This window comes from Nansenia antarctica, assembly GCF_963989245.1.
Source record: "Nansenia antarctica genome assembly, chromosome: 9".
Classification (NCBI taxonomy): Eukaryota; Metazoa; Chordata; class Actinopteri; order Argentiniformes; family Microstomatidae; genus Nansenia; species Nansenia antarctica.
This window is the reverse complement of record NC_137679.1, coordinates 16,521,430-16,544,330: the sequence shown is the minus strand read 5'-3', so window position 1 is coordinate 16,544,330 and position 22,901 is coordinate 16,521,430. Positions and strand designations below refer to the sequence as shown.

At 45.9% G+C, this 22,901-nt stretch overlaps 1 protein-coding gene across 2 annotated transcripts in view; it reads left to right on the top strand.

The window, feature by feature from the left end:
• sema3ab (sema domain, immunoglobulin domain (Ig), short basic domain, secreted, (semaphorin) 3Ab) overlaps positions 1-18,321 on the top strand; it is a gene marked incomplete at both ends in the record, with an annotated part of 29,776 nt that extends 11,455 nt beyond the window's left edge. Inside the window, 17 exons of one of the 2 annotated variants that reach the window (XM_080539304.1) lie at positions 2,795-2,955; positions 3,757-3,819; positions 6,630-6,749; positions 7,330-7,420; positions 8,780-8,899; positions 9,413-9,555; positions 10,743-10,857; positions 10,950-11,019; positions 11,500-11,644; positions 11,982-12,201; positions 12,534-12,625; positions 12,722-12,763; positions 14,284-14,441; positions 15,721-15,788; positions 17,286-17,431; positions 17,692-18,102; positions 18,190-18,321. In XM_080539304.1, the coding sequence (XP_080395430.1) occupies positions 2,795-2,955; positions 3,757-3,819; positions 6,630-6,749; positions 7,330-7,420; positions 8,780-8,899; positions 9,413-9,555; positions 10,743-10,857; positions 10,950-11,019; positions 11,500-11,644; positions 11,982-12,201; positions 12,534-12,625; positions 12,722-12,763; positions 14,284-14,441; positions 15,721-15,788; positions 17,286-17,431; positions 17,692-18,102; positions 18,190-18,321 (2,297 nt within the window). Of the gene's footprint in view, positions 1-2,794; positions 2,956-3,756; positions 3,820-6,629; positions 6,750-7,329; positions 7,421-8,779; positions 8,900-9,412; positions 9,556-10,742; positions 10,858-10,949; positions 11,020-11,499; positions 11,645-11,981; positions 12,202-12,533; positions 12,626-12,721; positions 12,764-14,283; positions 14,442-15,720; positions 15,789-17,285; positions 17,432-17,691 lie in introns of both variants that reach the window. The other variant, XM_080539303.1, reaches the window with a different exon arrangement.
• Between the last annotated feature and the right edge of the window lie 4,580 nt (positions 18,322-22,901).

The window sequence follows — 22,901 nt, the reverse complement described above, 5'->3', positions numbered from 1 at the left end:
GAGAGAGAGAGAGAGAGAGAGAGAGAGAGAGAGAGCGAGAGAGAGAGAGAGAGAGAGACAGAGAGAGAGAGAGAGAGAGAGAGAGAGAGAGAGAGATGGAAGAAGACAGGGGAAAATAAAAGAGGACGAGTGAGAGGCTCCTAGAATTACCGGGGTGTTACAGACACTCGCAATCTCAACACCCTTCTAAAGACACACAATTTAATTTAACGTGGGTACATGACGTCTGCAGTCTCTCCCCCCCGTTCCCTCGTTCTAACAAGAATTACTGGGGGGTGGCTGAGACTCAGCTGGTAGAGCCGGCGTCTAATGGTCGCAAGGTTGGCAGTTTGCAGCGGTTCGATTCCCGGCTGGCCACGAGTCGAAGTGTCCTTGAGCGAGGCACTGAACCCCTAATTGCTCCAGGGTCGTCTTCAATGGCTCTGACCCCTGGCCTAGTGCATAAATACATGCCGTTGTACTCTGTGCAATGACAAAGCTTGAATCCCTGTCCCTACTGCTTCCATGCTGACCCTTATTCTCCCTTGTTTATTCTCCCTGTGTTTCTCACAATATTTTCAAAATGTCAAAGTCATTTCTCTTCCTCTTTCCTCCATTTGTGGCAGGGTCTGGTGAAAAAGTCCCCAAATATGGCAAGGTCCTTTTTCAGTTCTTACAGATTATGAAAGTGCAGATTGTAGGCTTTCAAATGATGTGTCATATGTTGTTGATATAGTTGAAGAAGATATGCTTATTTGAATGTTGGTACACCTCAAACAGAGAATTGGAGAAAATCGCTTTGAATCAAAACATTGTGTTGGTAGTTACCTAGCAGCTAAAAAGTAAATATTGCATGTACTAACATCTAACTGCATGTTTAACACATCACAACATGCTGATAGAACATCAACATGATAAAAACACATAACTACACATAATTAGATGATCACACAGTCCTTTGGCAGGCATTTGAACACGTCCTAAAACAAAAGTTTATTTACAATGTATCACTATCGAGACGATACAGCGACTCCAATTCACAAATGATAAGTATTCAGTGATCCTAAAACTGTTGTTTGTTATATTGAGTAGGCTCTTCAACACTTCTTCAAGTCAACTCTTTAAATACAGAAAACACAAGCTTTTACAGACCTTTTCACCAGACCGTGTCAATTTTAGGCTCGAGTCTCTCCCTCTCACACTGGGGGGGGGGGGGGGGGGGTACGGTGGGTGTGGGTGCATTTTCTAGGTGAAGACAATGTGTGACAGTCCTATTTTCCACCCGTCTACAGTGCCACTGGTGAGATCAAGGTCAGTTCACCCAAAGTCACCTGTGACACAGCAACAACAAAAAAACAGCAGACTTGGCTATTTCTATCCCCAGGCGGGGGCAGTGACATCATGGTTGTGGTAGGTCAAGTCTTTCTCCAGGTTCTTAGGCTGGCTGGCTGGACATGTCATAATCAAGCGTGATCCTAAGACTTTTTTCCACTGTGAGTGAATTGTGTGGCGCTCCACCCCAGCCTGCTTGGCTGGCCATGGTCAAGGTCAGCTCCCCCCCCCCCCCCCATCCCCGCCCCAGCCAGATGGTTCAGTCATCGGCTCTTCACATTGGCACTGGCCTGCCTGGTCCAAGATGGGGTTGGCAAGCAGCTGCCCACAGAACAGCGCTCGCTCTCCTCAAGCCCCATGCTGAACCACACCATCCTGGCTAGGGCTTCTCTGTTAGTGTCTGGGGTTCAGGGAACACATTTTGTTGGACTCTCGTCAAGTGTGAAAAAAGAGAGGGGAGAAGAGATGAGACTGGGCTTAGGAAACAGGTCAGAGAGAGAGGGAGATGTTGGAAAAGGTAGAAGAGAGGAGAGACCGAAAGAAAGAGATGAGGGGAGAGGAGAGGGAAAGAGAGACAGCAAACTGGCCGTCAGAGCATTATCAACCTAGGTCAGAGAGAGGAAGGTGTGAGAAAGGTAGAAGAATACAAGTACTAAGACAATGAAACGCAGTTTGGCATCTAAACAGATATTAGTGCAAATAGTGCATAAAAAGTAAATAAAGAGAGACCGCAGTCTGGCAGCATTCTTAACCCCGTCTCTGACGGTCGCTCTGGGCGGTCGTTTTTGCAGGCCAAAGAATACATGTGTAGTTGTATTATGGGTTAGGGTTAGCTAATAAGGTTGCATAAGGAGGTCGGTGGGGTGGTGGAGACATGAACCTGAACTTGCAACCTGAACATTGCTGGTTTGAATCGTGCTCAGGAGCTACTTCTTTTTGGTGCTAATTCCTGCTATTTATTGTTGCTTATCCCGATGTTTGCTATATGCCTTCTCCTGACAACTTAGCCTAACCTTAACCACTCAAAGTGAATGCCTAATACACTTAATTCACTTAACTTCTTTTTTTTTTTTCTTTTCTTTTTTAATCGCTATACAGGTGGTCAAACGCTGGTATAGCCAGACAATATGTGCACACAGAATGTATTCCTTGGTCTGCAGAAGCATTCCCCTACCCTGAACCTATTCCGTTGTGAGAATACGTCGGGCGTTCTTGCTCTTTCTCTCTCGTAGCCCCTTTCTCTTCCGAACGGTGGTTGTCTCTGGTCTCTCTTTCCCTGCGGTTCAGGACTGTCTCAGGGGGACAGTTGAGTGTTGTCTAAAGCCGGAGGCTGGTCACAGAGCTGTCTGACGCTGAAAGGCTCGACATGACATACTCTCTGCCATGTGAGCCATGTGAGCCTCTGCATTTGACAACATGAATATGCTTGTGACGATGACTGTCATGGACTGAACGCCCTCCACCGCCCTCTTGTCCTTTCCAGAGATGTTGGCGTCTAATAACCTGGTGACGTTTGAAGGCCTGGCCAATAGCTCCTCTTACCACACGTTCCTATTGGACGAGGAGAAGGGCAGGCTGGTGGTGGGAGCCAAGGACCACATCTTCTCCTTCAACCTGGTGAACATCAGCAAAGACATTGCACAGGTAACAGTTTGACCACAGCCTGTTAGAACCACATATACTGTACTGTCTGTCTGTCTGTCTGTCTGTATGTATGTATGTCTGTCTGTCTGTCTGTCTGTCTGTCAGTCTTAATGCCTGTATGCCTGCCTGTCTCTGTGCGTGCCTGTCTGGGTGTGTTCTTTATTTCTAGTGTGTGTGTGTGTGTGTGTGTGTGTGTGTCTCCCTGCCGAGTTGCCAGTCATAGACTCTGGTACCCAGGGACGAGACTGTTTCTACAGAAAAGTGCCTCATTCATATTTCAGACAAGAGCTGTCGCACAGGATCTCACGCTGCGCCAGGCATGTTAGCCGCTCTCCGCACACCTGGATGAATAATGAAGTAAACGGAAACAAAGTGGAGAACAAATCGCATTGTGACCCCCTCATCCCCCAACACACACACACGCACACGCACACACACACACACACACACACACACACACACACACACACACACACACACACACTGTACAACCCCATGGGTACCCGAATTCCATCTCACACATAATGTGTGGGTGTGTGTGTGTGAGTGTGTGTTTTTGCATGTGTGTGTGTGTGTGTGTATGCGTGTGTTGCATGCTTGCATGCAAATGTGTGTGAGAGCTTGAACATGCACGTGTGTGTGTATGTGTGTTTTGGTGTTGTATTGCATTGTATTGTAATTGTGAAAAGCAAATTACAATACATGTGTATGCATAATGGCAATAAACGTTATCTGAATCTGAATCTGAATCTGAATCTGACAATATCTATCTTGCATCTCTCTGTCTCTCTCTCTGTGCAGATCCCGTGGCCTGCAACCCCCTCCAGGAGAGATGAGTGTAAATGGGCTGGGAAGGACCTCACGGTAAGACCTCCCTCCCTTTCCTCTCTCTTCCACTGGGGCCTCTCTTCCAGCTGAGAGAGGAGCTATCACGACCCCCTCAGCCAGAAAAAAACCACCATCTGAAAACTCTAATCCTATAGAGAATACAGCGCCATGATGTCATGTTGTATCGTGCTAGTCTTTCCCACCCTGTCTTGTGTGTCTGTGTACATGTGATCATAGTCCCATGGCTAGGACCAGCAGACGGCATTAATCACCTACTGTACAGTACACCGCCAAACAGAAACCTCACCTGACCTATTTTACTATTAGTACTCGGAAATACATACTTACGAAAATATGTTATTATTTTGAAATGATGTGGAAATAAGTGTACGAAATTCACTTATTTCAACACAGACTATCAACATAACTTGCATTTTTATCATTTATTGTGGTGTCCTGTTGGATCGCTGCCATAGCAGAAGTGTCTTTTGGACCGTGGCGTTTTGTTGAGGTTCTTCTTACGGTACACAGCTAGCCCATTCTAGACCATTTGTGTGAACTTGCAAACAACACGCTCACTCGAAGGGGTCAAAAAGTGAAAGTGAAACTTATTGTGTCAACAATATCTAGTTTTCGTTTTTTTTCATCAACTTGAAGTTTCAAAGTACCCACTCGATATAATAAACAACAGTTTAACGATCACTAAATACTCATAGCTAGCTGTTAGCAGTGTTCGTAGGTGTGGCTGCGATTTCAATGTATGACACGTCATTTGAAAGCTTACAATCTGTAGTCTAAGCACATGTAAAAAACTGAAAAATGACTTTGCCTTCTGGTTGCACATTTCACCAGACCGCATCACGTTTAGGCAGACAGGCTCATTGTAACGCGTGGAACGGAATGAGAATACCATTCCTCTTTCCATCCCGAGCCACGTCCTCCGATATCGACACGTTTGACACCGTTCCTCATTCTGTTCCGTGCGACAATGAGCCCCGTCACACCTCCTCCGATGTCTACCACCACCAGCCTCCTGGTGTCTACCTCCACCAGCCTCACCTGAACCTAGACCCTCCCCCTAGCACGCCTATCTCAGACTTCATCTGTGTTTCTGTTTCTGTTTCCGAGAGTGGAATGGAGTGTACTGTGGTGTAACGCTGGGTAAACACTCCCAGAGACACACAGCTCTCACTCCCTCCGTAACCCCGCTCCTTTATGAATTCCATCTTGGATATGGCCCGAGGCGCCGACCGCAGGAATATGAAATCACACTGTATCAGGAGCGTCTTTCTGCCTCGCTGCACTCAGCCGGTTCTGGGGCCAACGCTGCTTGGCTGCCTCTCTATAGGGCTGTTTTGAAGGGCCATAAAGTATTTTGTGCGTGTGTGTTTTCTGTAAACATTTCTGGCAGAGATGAACAGGGAGCCCTGAAGGATGTTTTTTTGTTTTTGTTTGGGGGGTGTGTGTGTGTGGGGGGGCGAGGGGAGAGGGCGGGGGGGGGGGGGGGGGAGAGGGGAGGAAGAGAGAGAGAGAGAGAGAGAACTGGAGGAATGGAGGGAGGGAGGGAGAGAGCGAGAGAGAGCGCAGAACTACAGATGCCCTCTAAGTGGAACAAAGACACTTCTGAAGCTGCCGCAGGGAGGAGAGAGAGATTAGAGAGAGAGCGAGAGAGAGAGAGAGAGAGATAGGGCGAGAAAGAAAATAGGGAGTGACTACCGTTGGAGGGAGGCGAGGGGGAGAGGAAGGTGACAAAGAGATGGCGTCAGATAAAGCAGTAGCCTACCTGTGCGTTTTATGACGCACGGCGTTGCTATAAGCATGAGCAAGGCAGGCACTTTGGTGCCAGATAAAATAACTGTCAACTGTGAGCGATGGATGTTGCTGCATTATGTCACATCAGCCCATTGTTCCCAGAGAGGGCTGAACACATCCAGCCCATCCAGCCTCTGAAACAATCGGATCAAGTGGAAGACAGCTGTTCCTATGAAAACAAAAGGGCTTACACAACACAGCCTGCATTCTGCCGCTGACCTACTAAGGCCAAATAAACGTAGTCATGCATTTTTTGGGGCTTTATTTTTTTATATCTTTTTTTCTTCATGTGAGATGATGATGATGACACATTCATTTTCAGATGAGGTCAGGGCAGTTCGGGGCACGTGCTGACAGAGGACGGCAAAAACTGTCTATGCGGCATCCGGTTATGGGATGCTCATACTGTCAAATAAGTGCCCTCTCTGCTGTGAGGTCATAGGTCATAGGTCATAGCTAGGTTGTACTGGTTGCACAGCTCTTACCCCCGCCAACCCCCTCCCCCCCCCCCCCCCCAGATGTTTAGTCTGTTTCTCTGTCCAAGGGGGATCCGTTCTGATGTGGACAGAGAACAGCTCTGTGATGGACTGTTGACCCAAATGGCTGCGAGCCCTCAGCTTCTATTACAACCTTTGGCTCTGCTCTGCCTGGGTGGAGATGATTAAGGGCTTGAAATTAGAAACACACTGTAAGAGAGAGAGAGAGAGAGAGACAAAGTACTCCAGTATGAGGTGCATGTGGGAGGTACTGGGAGGTGTTGTAATGTAAAACAATGTGTTTTGAAGCACGCTATATACTTTGGCTTTTGAGTGTTCGGCTAAATAATGGTCATTTATGAATGTCCTTCTCTCTCTCTCTTTCAGAGGCAATACTCTAAACAATGCTGTAAGTGCTCTAAATAATGGTCATTTATGAATCTCTTTCTCTCTCTTACTCTCTCTCTCTCTCTCTCTCTCTCTCTCTCTCTCTCTCTCTCTCTCTCTCTCTCTCTCTCTCTCTCTCTCTCTCTTTCTCTCTCTCTCTCTGTCCCTCAGAGGGAATGCTCCAACTTCGTCAAGGTGTTGCAGCCGTTTAACCAGACCCATCTGTATGTGTGTGGGACCGGAGCCTTCCACCCGGTGTGTGCCTACCTGGAGGTGGGCAAGAGACTAGAGGTAACGCTGACACCCCTTCACTCCTCTGTGTACGCGTGTAAACACCGGACTTACACGTGTTACTGTAGGATCTTTAATCATCCGCACATGACCCTCTCTGGTCGAGTGTGAAGGCGTTTTCTTTCAGTCAACGATTCTCGAATACCGCTTCAAAATCGGTTTACATCCGCTAAGCGAAATGAGGTGGAAAATTAAACACAGGGTTTCATCGTCCAGAGGTTCTCTAATTTGTGTGCGTGTGCGCGTGTGTTTGTGCGTGTGCATGCGCGGACTTACCGTCTCCTCTCGCAAATGTCAGTGACTCAGACCTATAAATCGGAGTAACCCCATTCATTACACAGTATTTTTCAGTCAATTAGAGAAGGGAAATATATCTCTGAGAATAGCCGTTTTAAAATCTCAGTAGCACCATTGCATACTGCCTTGGCCTGGCTCTCTCTTAAAAGCCTGTGTATCATTGAAGATTTGAACCCTGACTGCAGAGGGCCTTGTAGTCCCCCCGCCCCCCAGGCTGCCACCCTGTGACCTCTGACCCTGTGTCTCTCTTTGACCCTGTGTTTCTGTCTCTCTGGGGAACCAGGACAGCGTGTTCAGGCTGGAGCCTCACATCGAGAACGGGCGGGGGAAGAGTCCTTACGACCCCAAGCTGCTCACTGCATCCATGCTCATCGGTAAGTCCTTTATAGTACACAGACACACACACACACACACACGCACGCACACACTCACACACTCACACTCACACACACACACACACACACACATTCTCACACACACACACACACACACACACAAACACACACACACACACACACACACACTCACTGATGCACATTCTGCTTTACATCAACACGTTTTAAGGTCTTTAACAGCCTGGGAGCCTGTCTTTAACACTGCGTGAACTTAGAGGGGGAGTCGAGTCACCGCTCTCATCTCCACTCCTTCATTTAGGCCTGGACAGTTATACGAGTGTGTAAAGTAAAGCATGAAGGACAGGACTAGGTATGCAGCGTTAGTCATTAGGATGGATTCTAGCTCTACAGCTTGTACTTACACCACCGGGAGAACCGCTCATTCCCACCCTCCTAAAATAAGCTTGTGATGTTTTATAGTGAACTCACAGTTTATTTGATTTTTTTATCCGTTCTTTCGGACACAAAGCCCCCCTTCTGTTGAGTTTACAGATGATTCGCTACGCTGTCAAAGTATTCTCTCTTAGCTTCCTTTTGGGCACGAGCAGCGAGTGAGGTTTTCATAACAAAAGACTCTACGTGGGTGTACAGAACGAGTTTTTCGGTGATGTGTATATGTGTTTTTTTATTTCCCCCTGATGATGAGCTTCTCTGGCGCCAGTCATTCTCTAGTCTATGACATCACACCTCGTCAGCCAACAGATGGCCATTTTCCATCTCCCCTCCTCCTTCTCCCCCCTCATCCACGTCATGTCCCCTCATGAACGACTCCCTCCGTCTCACACCTCTCCCCTCTCCCCTGCCCGCCGTAACTCTCCCTGTCACACTCCTCCTGCGCGCCTGCTGTCTGTCTTTGTCTGAGGGATCAGTGTGTGTGTGTGTGAGTGCACCAGTTCTACCTGTGCTGCTAAGCCCCTGTACTTGTTAGGTTGCTCCCACCTCACACACCCATTCCAGTTTAGGGCTGCTAAGGTCACACGCACACACACACACACACACACACACATACACACACACACACACACACACACATACATACACACACGCACACACACACACACACACACACACACACACACACACACACACACACACACACACACATTCTCATGGGCTCGTATGGGCTTTGTGACCTTTCACTCTATTGTGGCTATCACCCACACATGTACACATTCACGCACAAACACAAACACACACGCACACACACTCATGCACGCACACACACTCACACACGCACGTACATGCGCATGCGCACACTGGACACTCCTATGGATGACCTGTTCTCTTATTGTCTTTGGCTTGAACCCATTTTACCTTCTCCTCTTCCCCTCATTCCAGATGGAGAACTGTACTCTGGGACTTCAGCTGACTTCATGGGACGGGACTTTGCTATATTCCGTACACTGGGACAGCATCACCCGATCAGGACGGAGCAGCACGACTCGCGCTGGCTTAACGGTGAGCCACACAGCTGACTGACACCTTCTCTCTCAAGAGCAAGTCAGTTGACTAACTGCTGGACACAACAACGTGGGGACTGACTAACTGCTGGACACAACAACGTGGGGACTGACTAACTGCTGGACACAAAAACATGGGGACTGACTTGCATTCCCTGAGTTGCATTTCCGGTTTTGATTCATATCCATAGCCAAGCCCAACAGCTGGCTATGTTTGGAGAGAGAGGATGGGGCAGATGAATGAGATAAGAAATAGAGGGGTAGACTGAGGGTGCTAGAAGGGTGAACACACAAAGACAGCTTTCAGTTTATCGGTTTACAAACCTTTCTTTGCTTGACATGTCTTTGATAAGTTGTGTGATATCAGACATTGGTCTGTGTCCTGATTAATTCCACCTTGAACCAAGACTCAAGATTAGTGTTGTGTGTGTGTGTGTGTGTGTGTGTGTGTGTGTGTGTGTGTGTGTGTGTGTGTGTGTGTGTGTGTGTGTGTGTGTGTGTGTGTGTGTAGACCCCAGGTTTGTGAGTGTCCATCTGATCCCTGAGAGTGACAACCCAGAGGATGACAAGATCTACCTGTTCTTCAGAGAAAATGCTATGGACGGAGAACACGCAGGGAAGGCTACCCATGCACGCATCGGACAGCTATGCAAGGTATGTGTACACACACACAAACACACACACACACACACACACACACACACACACACACACACAGCGCTCTCAACCACTGTTGATGAGTGTCACTGTCACATGAGTGGATGCTTTCAGAAGCAGTTATCTCCGATTATTTTTAGTCCTGAGATGAGTGTGGTTTGTTTTGTTTGGAGTGGCTTGAGAGAAACCTGAGAGATGCCTTAAATGTCACCGGTGCCTGAGAGGCACAGAGAGAGAGAGAGAAAGAGAGAGAGATAGAGAGAGAGAGAGAGAGAGAGAGAGAGAGAGAGAGAGAGAGAGAGAGAGAGAGAGAGAGAGAGAGAGAGAGAGAGAGAGAGAGAGAGAGGGAGAGAGAAGGACAACAATGGCAGTACTGTCAGCTTAATACCACGATTTGGCATAGCCTGGCTTCTGCTATGCAGGTAAACACTCCCCGTCTAAGCACACATCTCGGATCTAGTTTTCCCTCCCCCTCATAGTATCGCCCTTCTAACCCTATTACGGCATTTTCGGGCCTAGTCTCTAGCGGACTCTGTAGGCGTCTACATTGTGCCTCCTCGCTCCGATTCAGTGTCCTCTGTGACAGGCTGTCCCCCAGCCCTTTGCCCCCCCCCCCCCCCCCTCCATTATGTCAGGAATCCGCTCCTCTCTACACAAACACAATTCATTCATTATGCAGAGGAAGCCCGTATCAATTATAGGCAGCGCATATTTGGGGCGCGGCTTAATTGCCTGTCATAAATCAGTGCATGCCGGGGAGCCGCTGACTTGTGTTTATACGGGGTCTCTCTCCGTTCTCATCCCGAGAGCCAGCGTTCTGTCTGCGCGTCTCTGATGAGAAAACAAACATACATGAACATAAACACTCACACGTCACGACATCCGCCATCAGTCCTCCTATCGCTCTCTCGTTATGTGGAATCCGCTGTACGTACGTTTACCTCAGAGATCGTCTTGTCCTTAAAAGCGCGAGGCAAGGCGGTGAGTCACTCGAGTTGATAAAATAGCGGGTCATTGTTTTCCGTAAGCATTCCAACGCCCCATTCCAAAGGACACATTCCAAAGGACTTTTTATTCGGTAGAGTAGGGATCATGTTGATGTTTAGAGCTCATGCTGAGCCTGTGTGTGTGTGTGTGTGTGTGTGTGTGTGTGTGTGTGTGTGTGCATGTGTTCTATCTGACAGAATGACTTGGGGGGCCACAGGAGTCTGGTGAATAAGTGGACCACCTTCCTGAAGGCTAGGCTGGTCTGCTCCGTGCCGGGTCTCAACGGCATCGACACACACTTTGACGAACTACGTAAGTGTGTTCAGCTTCACACCAACCCGTCTTTGGTTTGTATCATGTGAATGTGAGTCTAATTTGTGTTTGTCGTTTGTTTGGTTGTTCAGAGGACGTCTTTCTCATGAGTTCCAAGGATCCCAAGAACCCCATCATCTATGCAGTGTTCACCACATCGAGGTAAACGCCTATTGACAGTAATAGACCTATCCCTAAGCCACGCCCCCTTTGAAAACTCAGACAAACAAACAACACTCGCTCAAATTCTTCACTGACAGTGACTGACTGACCGACCGTGACTGAATGACATTCAATGACGTACAATGGCGGGAGTTCAAATTTCTGATTTACAAGTAAGTAATAGACATGCTTTTTTAAAGATGACAATAATATTTTGTCTAGAAGCTTTTCAGCATCAGATATTAGAGAGTTGTTTGTCCGAGTTTTCTGCCTGTAGTGACTTTTGCTGTGATATGATTGGACAATTTCTATTTTGGGGCATGGCTTAGCAATAGGTCCATTGTCACTTTGACTAGTTGTCATCCTGCATGTCATAGAAACAGCATCTGACATGACACATCATCTGGATTTCGACTAGTAGATGTCAACTGACTGTTTCTTTTTGTTGTGTTTCTCTCTGTCTCTCTCTCTCTCCATCAGTAACATCTTTAAGGGTTCGGCAGTGTGTCTGTACAACATGGCCGACATTAGGAGGGTGTTCCTGGGTCCCTACGCTCACAGGGACGGCCCTAACTACCAATGGGTGCCCTTCCAGGGGCGGGTCCCTTACCCACGCCCTGGCACGGTGAGGCCCGTGTTTGTGTGTGTGTGTCTTTCTGTGTGTGTGTGTGTGTGTGTGTGTGTGTGTTTGTGTGTGTTTGTGTCCAATTCTGTGTGTATGTCACTTCATTGAGTAGGGTCCTGAGTTTTTAATGGGTGTGTGTGTAGCGTGCATGTGTGTGTATGTGCGAGCGTGTGGGTGTGTGTGTGTGTGTGCATGCATGCCATTCTGTGTGTCTGTCACCCCATTGAGTAGGGTCCTGAGATTTGAATGGAGCTTCTCTCAACAGCTTTATACACCATGTGAAATGTGTGTATCAATCAATAGGATGACACTGTGATTCCTTTATTTGGATCCCCAGTGCCCCAGCAAGACGTTCGGAGGGTTCGACACCACAAAGGACCTCCCTGACGAGGTCATCACCTTCGCTAGAGGGCACCCGGCCATGTTTAACCCCGTGTACCCCATCAACAACAAACCCATCATCGTGAAGACAGACGTGGACTACCAGTTCACCCAGATAGTAGTGGACCGAGTGGAGGCCGAGGACGGACAGTACGACGTTATGTTCATAGGCACAGGTACACACACACACACACACACACACACACACACACACACACACACACACATAGTTGATTAACTCTCATGCACACACACACACACGCATGTGCATCTACACCCACATATATGTGCACGCACACATGCACGCACGCACACACACACACACACACACACACACACAGTTGATTAACTCTCATGCACGCACACACACACCCACACACACACACACACATGTGCATCCACACCCACACATACACACAGTTGATCAACTCTCACGCACGCACACACACACACACACACACACACACACACACACACACGGCTAATGAACTGAATGAATGTATTGTAGATATGGGAACGGTGTTGAAGGTGGTGTCCGTCCCCAGAGGATCATGGCATGAACTGGAGGAGGTCCTACTGGAGGAGATGACTGTGTTCAGGGTAGGTGAACTGTCTGTCTGTCTGTCTGTCTACCTACCTATCTATAATATAGAAGAGTACCAATAACTTTAATTGCCTCTGCACTTTCTCTTATAGGAACCAACTTCTATAACAGCGATGGAACTCTCCACTAAGCAGGTAACTCCTACTGACCAGACTGTAGAACCCTAACCCCTAAAGAAGGATCATGAGTAATATGTCACACAGTCTAGAAGCTAAAACGATATTTAAAAATTCTGCAAACCAAGCAGGGATGCATTGTAGAAACACACGCTTCGTTAAGCTACCCCAACAGACACATGCTGTAACCCAGCCTCTCTCCAAATGATGTGTTTCAAAGAGAAAGGAGTAGGTAATCATCTTGACAAGGTAAATTCAACTCAATTAGTATGAGCAAGTATTTTAAGGTGAGCGTGCGTTACTCACGACCACTAAACTCCTCTGTTCAACATCGTCTTTATGACTGCATCGCCTCAACTCTGACTCGCCCCGACTCTACTGCAGAGGGGATTCATGAGAAACAAAGGTCCTAATCTGGGATGATTGGGAGTCATGTCTCCACACACAAGTTTAACATATTTCTGCATAGAACCGACAAGCCTGCGGATTTGATATCTGTCAGAAAGAGATCACTCAACACAGGTGCGGCGCACCCTGCCGTAGGGCCTCCCAGACGGAGAGAGAACAGAGGCACACTTGTTAGGAGACTGAGGTTACAGGTTAAGATGAACCCATGCGTTTGCACAGACAAGATACTATCTATTGTTGAGATGTCAACCAGAACAGGCAAGTCGTCATCCTAATTATAGGGTAGAAGTGTGAGAATGACAGTGTAAACATTGAACAATGAGGAAGGTGCCTTGCACCTGTAATAATGATGACTATGACTACGTACAGTAACTAGGCCTACCTGAAAAGTTGAGTGAGTGAATGGATCACCGGTTAAGATGCCTTTTTTGGTTGTAGAGTAGTAGCAGCTTTGACGTTTGAGTGAATGGGTTCACATGGTTCACATGGGCCAGATGTAGTGAATATGCACTACCTACAAACCTCAAACTATCAGCATATGTTGCGCACAGGGGGTCTGGCCAGACCCCAATACTGAAAACATTTTAAAAAGCCATAATCTTTCAAAAATAATAATAATAATTTATCTTTCATAATGATTCATAACATTAGAAAAATATGTGTTTTGCCTATTCATTTTACAATGTACACACTTACTATAAGATAAAACCAATGGGAACGAATGGGGTCCAAAATGTGGTCCAAAAAAAATATTTAACGTGGCCCAAAGACAAAACTGGGCAGTGCCATGGCATGTTTAACAGTCCAAAATATAAACAGTCCAAAATGTTAATCAAGACATTCTTTGTTCAACTCCCAAAGGCTGAACTGGGCTTTTTGCCGGAACTCATCATTTTCTGAATACCAAATGAGTCCTTAACACGACACAAAATAGTTTGGAGTTGTCGAAAAAGAATTGTGAGCTTAGAATACATACTTTTCTGACACCCTAAAAGTACCATCTGGAGTTTGTTCCAGATCCCTGTTGATAGCTAGAAGGTTAAAAGTGCAATAAGCTGCTGTGTGAGAATATCATGAGGTTATGATTATGAACAGACATTTCATCAGTCTGTTCTTGTCTGTTCCCACAGCAAACTCTGTACCTGGGCTCAGCCATCGGCGTATCCCAGATGCCCTTGCACCGCTGTGAGGTGTATGGGAAGGCCTGTGCCGAGTGCTGCCTGGCTAGAGACCCCTACTGTGCCTGGGACGGCACCGAGTGCTCCAGATACTTCCCTATGGCCAAGAGGTACACACACATACACACAGGCACGGTGCATACACACACACACACACACACACACACACACACACAGCCCACGGCCTGCCGATGACATGGGTTCAATATCGGTTGAACACCCACTGTAATCGTCGTGATTTCACAATCCACTTTCTTTTTTTTCTTCTTTTTTTTTAATATCCATAGATTGGGGACATATGTTGGCTGTCTGCGATTTAGTAGGGAGTTGGAGCTGAATAGAGCAGTCTTTGTGTGTGAGCCAGAAACCCCTAAAGGTAGCAGGGTCACATTTCTCACATTTCTCAGAAACACAGATATATAACTTGCTCTTGTGTTTACTGTAAAGGAACACCAGTGTCAGTGATGTCTGCAGGCAATGTCTGTCTGGGCGAATGTAAGGTGAGATAAGTGTCATAGGTTATAGTCAGTCATTTTGTGTACAAGAGTGGGAGTGGAAGAGTCAATGTGTGCATGCGTGCGTGCGTGCGTGTGTGAGTGAGTGTGCGTGTGTGTGTGTTTGTATGGTAGCATCCCTCTCATAGGGCTCCATGGGGGTTATTGATTTGAGCTCTGGCTGGTTGGGTCTCATGTTTCTGCTGCTAGTTGGACTCCAGAGTCTAACAGACAGAGAGAGTAGAAGAGAGTTGGTCTATTCAGGAAACCAGTCAGAGCTACCATATACCTGAATATATCGATCTCAAAGGAGAGGAGAGGAGAGGAGAGGAGAGAAAAGGACAGGACAGGCCCGGATAGGACAGAAGAGGAGAGGAGAGAAGAGAAGAGGAGAGGAGAAGAGAGGAGAGGAGAGGAGAGGAGAGGAGAGGAGAGGAGAGGAGAGGAGAGGAGAGGAGAAGAGAGGAGAGGAGAGGAGAGGAGAGGAGAAGAGAGGAGAGGAGAGGAGAGGACAGGACAGGACAGGAGAGACAGATGCTCTGGAGATTCTATTGTTTCCTCCAGCCGTTGTTTACAGTGCATACCTCCAGTGTTTATGGAATCCAATCCCTCAGTACCCCAGTGTGACTCCAGCTGGGTAAGACACGCAGCAGTGATTGATTGATTAAGTCTACATCAATTCTCCAGTCTCACACAACCTATAATTAGACTAATAATACATAATAATACATCATCCTCTCTGCCAATCACATCACCACCACATCCTCTCTGCCAATCACATCACCACACATCTCTCTGCCAATCACATCATCACACATCCCTCTGCCAATCACATCACCAGACATCCCTCTGCCATCCCTCACGAGTGTTTATGTTTGTGTTGTGTTGTCTGTAGGCGTACAAGGAGACAGGACATCCGGAACGGAGACCCACTCACCCAGTGCTCAGACCTGCAACATCAAGGTACGACACAGACGCTCAATGGATTCAGGGTCACATTCAGTCACATTCAGAGATCACATTCAGTCACCACAGAGGAGAAACCAATCACACGGTCACATTCTCTAGTCACCACAGAGGAGAAACCAATCACAAGGTCACATTCTCTAGACACCACAGTGGAGAGAAAAATCACAAGCAGAAAACGCAATTAAACATTCTTGTTCGACTATTTCTGGTCGTGGCCGTGTTATGTTCAGAGGGGGTACAATGTTGGTCTTTAATGTACTCCGCTACATACTGTATGTCTATTTCAGTAAAGCCGTAAATATGGACAAGGGACAAGTATTGAACATTCCAAACATTTCGCTTCGCCTGATGCTGAGATGAAAGAAACACATTCTGGTCTTTAGCTCTAATTTGAGCATTGAGAGCCTCCAGAAAGGATACTTTGCCTGAGAAGATAGACCATATACTTCCTGTTTGTGTTTTATGTGTTTTATGTACTGCTGGTAGTGTGAAGATTAGAGCTGGTCCAAAGCTTTTAATTAACATCGTCAGGATTCCTATAAGCCTCCACTCAGTCTAAGAGTTGTAACTGGCCTGTTAGTGGTATTTGTCTAAAAACAGGGCTTGTGGCTAACAGTGCCTCTTTCACAGTTAATTACATATTTCCCTTATTTTAATGTCAAAGAGAGGTCTTTTAGAAGAACGCACGCACAGAAGCAAAGAAGCGCACGCACACATGCACACCCTTACTATACACAAACACTTACACACATTTACATACATACTGAGACTGGCCTGTAGCCACCCACACAGTAAAGGCCACACATTGATTTTTTTCATTTAAGTGGTGAGGAGGGTGGGGGTGGGGGTGGGGGTGTGGGTGTTGCTAGGGGGCTTCTGCATCTTTAGTGCCGGGTTCAGGAGCGTACAGCGTAGAAAGACAAGAGAGTGACACAGAGTGTAGACGAGGACAATTGGAAAAAACGTTACGTTACTGTATTGTTAATGAGCTAACCAGGTAGAGCAGGTTTTGCACTGCAAAATAGATCACATCTTTTTGATTGAACAGCACCCTCTCTGTACAGTACATAAAACACAGCTTTGTTTCCAGCCCATTCTCTAAAAGGTTATTCTGCATAGAAGTGAATTTAATCAGTAGGGAGATTGACAGAGTCATATGAAACACAATCGACCGTGACAGAACAAGCTCAACCTGCTGATGAATATCAGACAGAGCTGTTCCGTCGGTTGAGAGTTGAGAGAGAGAAACACGCAAGATCTGCCTTTCATTTGACTTCTCTTCCGTCGAAGAAAAGCTAGCTTCAGTCAGCCCAAAAAAAAACTAGCTTCATTCAGCCTGTCCCCTTTTTCTTTTTTTCTACTTTCCCTCAGCAACCCTCAATCTCATCATGGCAGACAGAGATGCACTGACATGCATGGGCGCTGGAGTTGTATTGACATTGTGTTGACCTTGTATTCTGTGTGCTCTGTGTTGCGTTCCTTTACACGTAGATGACCTGAGTGGTCAGACCACCATGCTGGATAAGACGGTGTACGGTGTAGAAAACAGCAGTACGTTCCTGGAGTGTAGCCCCAAGTCCCAGAGAGCTCTCACCTACTGGCAATACCAGCGACCCAACGATGACACCAAACAAGAGGTGAGCAGCCTAGCACAATCCCCTCTACCTCAGGATATGTCTTCTTCTTTGAGACGCATACTTCAGTTACATTTCTTAATCTTGATATTCATAATGTCGGTGAAATGATGTGTTCCAGCGTGTCATCTCTCTCCCTGCATCAAAGATTCCAATGTTGATTTCTCTCTCTCCCTCTCTCTCTCTCTCTCTCTCTCTCTCTCTCTCTCTCTCTCTCTCTCTCTCTCTCTCTCTCTCTCTCTCTCTCTCTCTCTGTGCTGTAGATCAAAACAGAGGATCGTTTCATCCGCACGGAGCAGGGCCTGCTGATCCGCATCCTCAGCCAGCAGGATTCTGGGACGTACGTGTGCCAGGCGGTGGAACACGGCTTCATGCAGACGCTCCTCAAAGTCACCCTGGAGGTCATCGACACGGAGCGCCTGGACAACCTCCTTCACCGTGACGACGAAGCCGCCGCCGCCGCCGCCACCGCCGCAGCCGCAGCCACCCACTCCCACCCTGCTCCCCCTCGTGACACACCCTTGGCCCGAGAATCACCCAATCAGAAGCTGTGGTACAGAGACTTCCTGTCTCTGGTGAACCATCCCACCCTGAACAGCGTAGACGAGTTCTGTGAGCAGGTGTGGAAGAGGGAGAGGAAGCAGAGGAGGCAGAAGGCTCACATGGCCCAGCAGGTGCAGCAACACCAACAGCAGCAACAGCAACAGCAGCAGCAACAACAACAGCAACAACAACAACAGCAACACCAACAACAGCAACAGCCGGGCGTTGTGCACGCTCATACTCACGTGCACTCTCACGGGCTGGCAGCCAAGTGGAAGCACCTGCAAGAGAGACAGAAGGGACGCAACCGCAGGACCCATGAACTGGAGAGAGCCCCCCGCAGTGTTTGACCTCTAAGTCCTGACTCCCTGACCCCCCCCCCCTCCCCCCCCCCCCCCCAACACCCACACCTTTCCCCCATCCTGTCCTCTAACCCCAACCCTCCCCCCTCCATGCCCCGCCCCCTCCTCTCCCACATACAGAGATAAAGACTCCTTCCACAATGACTTTGAAAAGAAGAAGCTCAACTGGAAACAAAAGGCAATACCCCCCCCCCCCCCCCTCTGATTGGTGTGTACAGTACTGTGTCAGTAATGCGTGGGCACCCATGTTTACAGTGACCCGGCACAAAGACCTACAGGAGACAGGATGTTCTGCTTATCTTATTATCTCAGCTGGGCCTCTGTGGCCCCAGAACCATGGAGAGATAGTGTCAGCCAACACCAGGACTGGACTTCATGTACATACTATACAAAATGAAAGAAACCTACTGTATGTGATAATGGCTGTTAATTGTCTGGATTCTTAGGGTTAGCTTTATTTCATGTTCGTCATGTGTCATCATTGTTGTCCACCCAGACCGGTTCCTATACCTGAGAACCACTAATTGTGATGTGATTATGTATCTTAAAAGAACAAGAGATGGTAGTGTTTCGGATAGTTTGTGGACCATGGATGGACCTTTTAGTGGGTATTACAACCACAACATAAGGGCAATACTTCTATACAGGTCATGTAAAGCACAAAGGTGATGTCAAGTGGATTCTAGAAGATAGACATACGAGTCCTGAGGAGAGAAGAGAATGCCCTGAGCACTGCAAGAAACGTCACACAGAGTTGCCATTGACAAGTTCAGTGACGTGTAAATATGCTTTGACGCCTCCTCGTACAAAAGGGAATGGTTGGTGGTTTTCTTACCTGATGTTGTTTAACCCATAAGCAAACATATTTCAGGAAAGGGTATTTTCCTCTCTTTTTTTTCTTCTCAAAGCAGTCGGTTGATATCGTACAGTATCTGACATTGTATGAAAGTTATTGTGTTAAATGTATAGATACGCTCTTCCAAGACACAAATGTTGATATTTTATTTAGATGTTTATCTTTTTTATTTCATCAGAGTCCTGTCTAAATGTACAGTATGTCTGTATACAGTCACTGGTTATGGATTTGCTTTGTTATAATATTCAGTCCAACCACTGCAACCATGTTCAACTAAAACTTCTACATGTCCCAATGTTAACTCCATCTCACGTTGATTAAATTAATTATGCAATTGACATACAAAAACATGTGTTTACACTACATGCATATTTATTTTATGTACATTGTGAAATATGCTTTGATATATGTAGATCTATTACCATTGTTTTTTTTTGTTCTAGATGTTACTCTATTGTCACATGTTACTTGATGTAACGCAAATATACTGGCGAACAGGACCAACTAATACAACATAATCATATTTTCCCACTGTTTAGAAGAACCCTGGAAAGTCTTGTGGTGTATATGGAATACTGCATGGAGATTATTCATTGTATCATTATTCATTTGACAGACAGTTCACCAATGTTAGCCTGCAGTGAACTGCAGTACATACCATAAAACCCCAGTCATAACCCATCCAACTCATTTGTATTCTCTTATTCAGGTGCATATTTATATTTGTATTCCTCTTTTCCAAGAGCACTGCAGTACTTTTGGTAGAATGTAAATGAAAAAATAATTTTATTTCTGAAAAAAGATTTGTAACTTTTTTCTCTAGGGTTAGATCTCTTTATGATTGGCCCTTGGTTAACCACATTCTCGACAGTGTTTGGGTTCCATCCTTCTGATTTATTTGACCTTGAATATTACCATGTTTATTTCATTACATCCAACAATATAATTACTGTTTCCTGTTTTTTGAAACATGGCAAGGAATAAGGAATACATACACACACACAAACATAGACACACACACATACACACACATGCTGGAATGTAGCTGTGAACGTAATGTAAATAAAGTGAGGAGCAACTATCCTGGTTCAAAAGTACAACCTTGTGTACTAATTGCATGTGAATGCCATCCTAGTGTACCCGTTTTTATATAACAGTGGTATTGTCTAATGTTGTTTGTGGTTGCTCTGCTGTTAGCCTAGAGGCGGCACACGCTAACTGTGTTTTCGGATGTGTAAATACTGTCATTTCTGTCAAGATTCTTAAGCCCAGAATGAAATAGTCGGAGGTACTTTGGGAGTACTTTGAAGTGCACTAAAGTGCTCCGTTGGGAGGTTCAGAGGATGTCACTCTGGATCCGACCAATCACAGACCTGTCAATCACACTAAACAAAGAACAGAACAATGTAACTATAATCCTTATATAATCATAACGACGCAACACAGATCAGTATACAATCAGGTAGCATGGTCAAGCACAGGCAAGTAAGAGTGTCCACATTGTCTTCCTGGGATCCAGTAGAGACTGGTGCTATTGGATGAGGGACAGGTGGACAAGGGGCTTGAACGAGCAACCCTGCGGTCACAGGGCGAGGGAAGTACCACAGTACCACAAGAGTCCAGACTTGTTGTTAGAGGTGGTAGTAGTCACATACAGTGAGACTCACACGCTGGGTCTCTGCAGGTGTGTTTGGTGTTACGGTAACGAGGGAGTAAACTGCTGCTGCTGCTGTACATTCTCTGTTTGGCATGATGATGATAATGTATTCTACCGTTCTAATAAATGTCTCTTCCTAAAACCTGGTCTCTCTGACTTTGTCATGTGCTCCTATCTGTTCCACTGCACTCTCGTCCTGTGGTAGTGGCGCTTGACTTTACTGTGACAATGTGAAGATGATTTTTAGTAGATGCCGTTTAACAAAGTTTACGTTTTTAAAGACCTGCTCCCCTTTACAACCGGTTTCATAATAATAATAATAGTAATAATAATAATAATAATAATAACTTTATTTGTATAGCGCTTTTCATGCTAACGTTGCAGCTCAAAATGCTACAATCATTATATCATCATGATTTAATTATTTATTTTTAGTCATTTAAAGGCAATATTTAAAAGATCTTTAAAAAAACAGTTTAATGTAAACTGGCAGTGCATTCCACAATTTGGGTGCATAAAATGAGAATGCAGCCTCACCAAATCTCTTCTTTTGTACATTTTGTACAAACCAGCGTCAGAAGACCTGAGAGCTCTATTGGGCTGATATGCTAGCAAAAGGTCTTTCAGATACTCTGGTGCTGTGCCAGTGAGAGCTTTATAAACAAGCAGAAGGATCTTAAAATCATAGAGGCGGAGTATTGGCCCTCTTTTTAACGTCACCACGAGACTTAATTTCAATTGACAAATAACCATTCGTCCTTAGTGAGGAGCTTTATGTTAAGCAAGGGGGAGGATAATGCACAGTAAAAGTAAATGTGCATCAATACATCATTCATAATCATAGATGTGGAGGCTGGTGTCTTGGAACAATAGAGGAGGATGGGATACTCATGATATAGGCATGGTATAGACGTCAAAGCATCAAACCTACAAAGTGTATTCAATAAATGTATAGTCAAATATTATGGGGAATGGGTGTTGGAGAAGAGGGCAACTCTTCCCATCAGGGCAGGACAGGAATTGACTGTGAAGACAACACGTTGGTTAAATAGAGTCTCTCTCTCTCTCTCTCTCTCTCTCTCTCTCTCTCTCTCTCTCTCTCTCTCTCTCTCTCTCTCTCTCTCTCTCTCTCTCTCTCTCTCTCTCTCTCTCTGTCTCTCTCTCTCTCTTTTTACTAAATAAATGTGTACAAAGTTATATTTCTCTCTCTCAATGAATCTCTTTCTCTCTCCAGAATGTTGCACCAGAATGAACACACCAGTGTGTTATGTAGATGTGGTATGATTTTGGTAAGGAGGTTGGGTTGCCAAATAATTATGATTTGGTCTGAGGGCCATGCTCAGAAGCTCCTCATTTGCACACTGAAACAGATACAGTGAGAACATAAAAACACAAATGAGGCATAACAGAGTAGTTCTTTAAAATCAGGAAAAGCTTCAAATACAACTTCCTCTTTTCTCATTCAACCCTATGTCCAACCATTCCGAACCATTGTGGTGACCATAGAAAGTAAAACTGCTTCCGTTTGAGCTGATTTTGTTTGTATGTATGAGATGTTTGAGGTATTTCTTTTGCAGTAGATGTATCGTTTTTTGTTGTGCAGATGTGCAGATGTACAGTTTACAGGTTTATTAGTTTCTCAAAATTCAAGGGAGAACTGAAATAGTTGACTAAAGAGTTGGTTATCAGAAATTGATTTTGCATGCTAGCTAACTATTTGAATTAACAACAACTTACCATTGGGATACATCCTGCAGGGTGTAGTGTGTAGAATGGTTCTGCACTTGTGGGATCTTCCTATTCATGATCAGATTCCGTATGGCTGGACATGGCTATCTGTAGGTTTTGTGCCATTGTGTTTTATAATATAGACTACTGTTGCATTATTAAAGGGCAGTATAACCCAAATACATTATCTGGTGCAATGAATGCATGCCAATACGTCCTTATCATGGTTGTGTGTGTGTGTGTGTGTGTGTGTGTGTGTGTGTGTGTGTGTGTGTGTGTGTGTGTGTGTGTGTGTCACATGCTGAATCTGATAGTGATGCTATATCA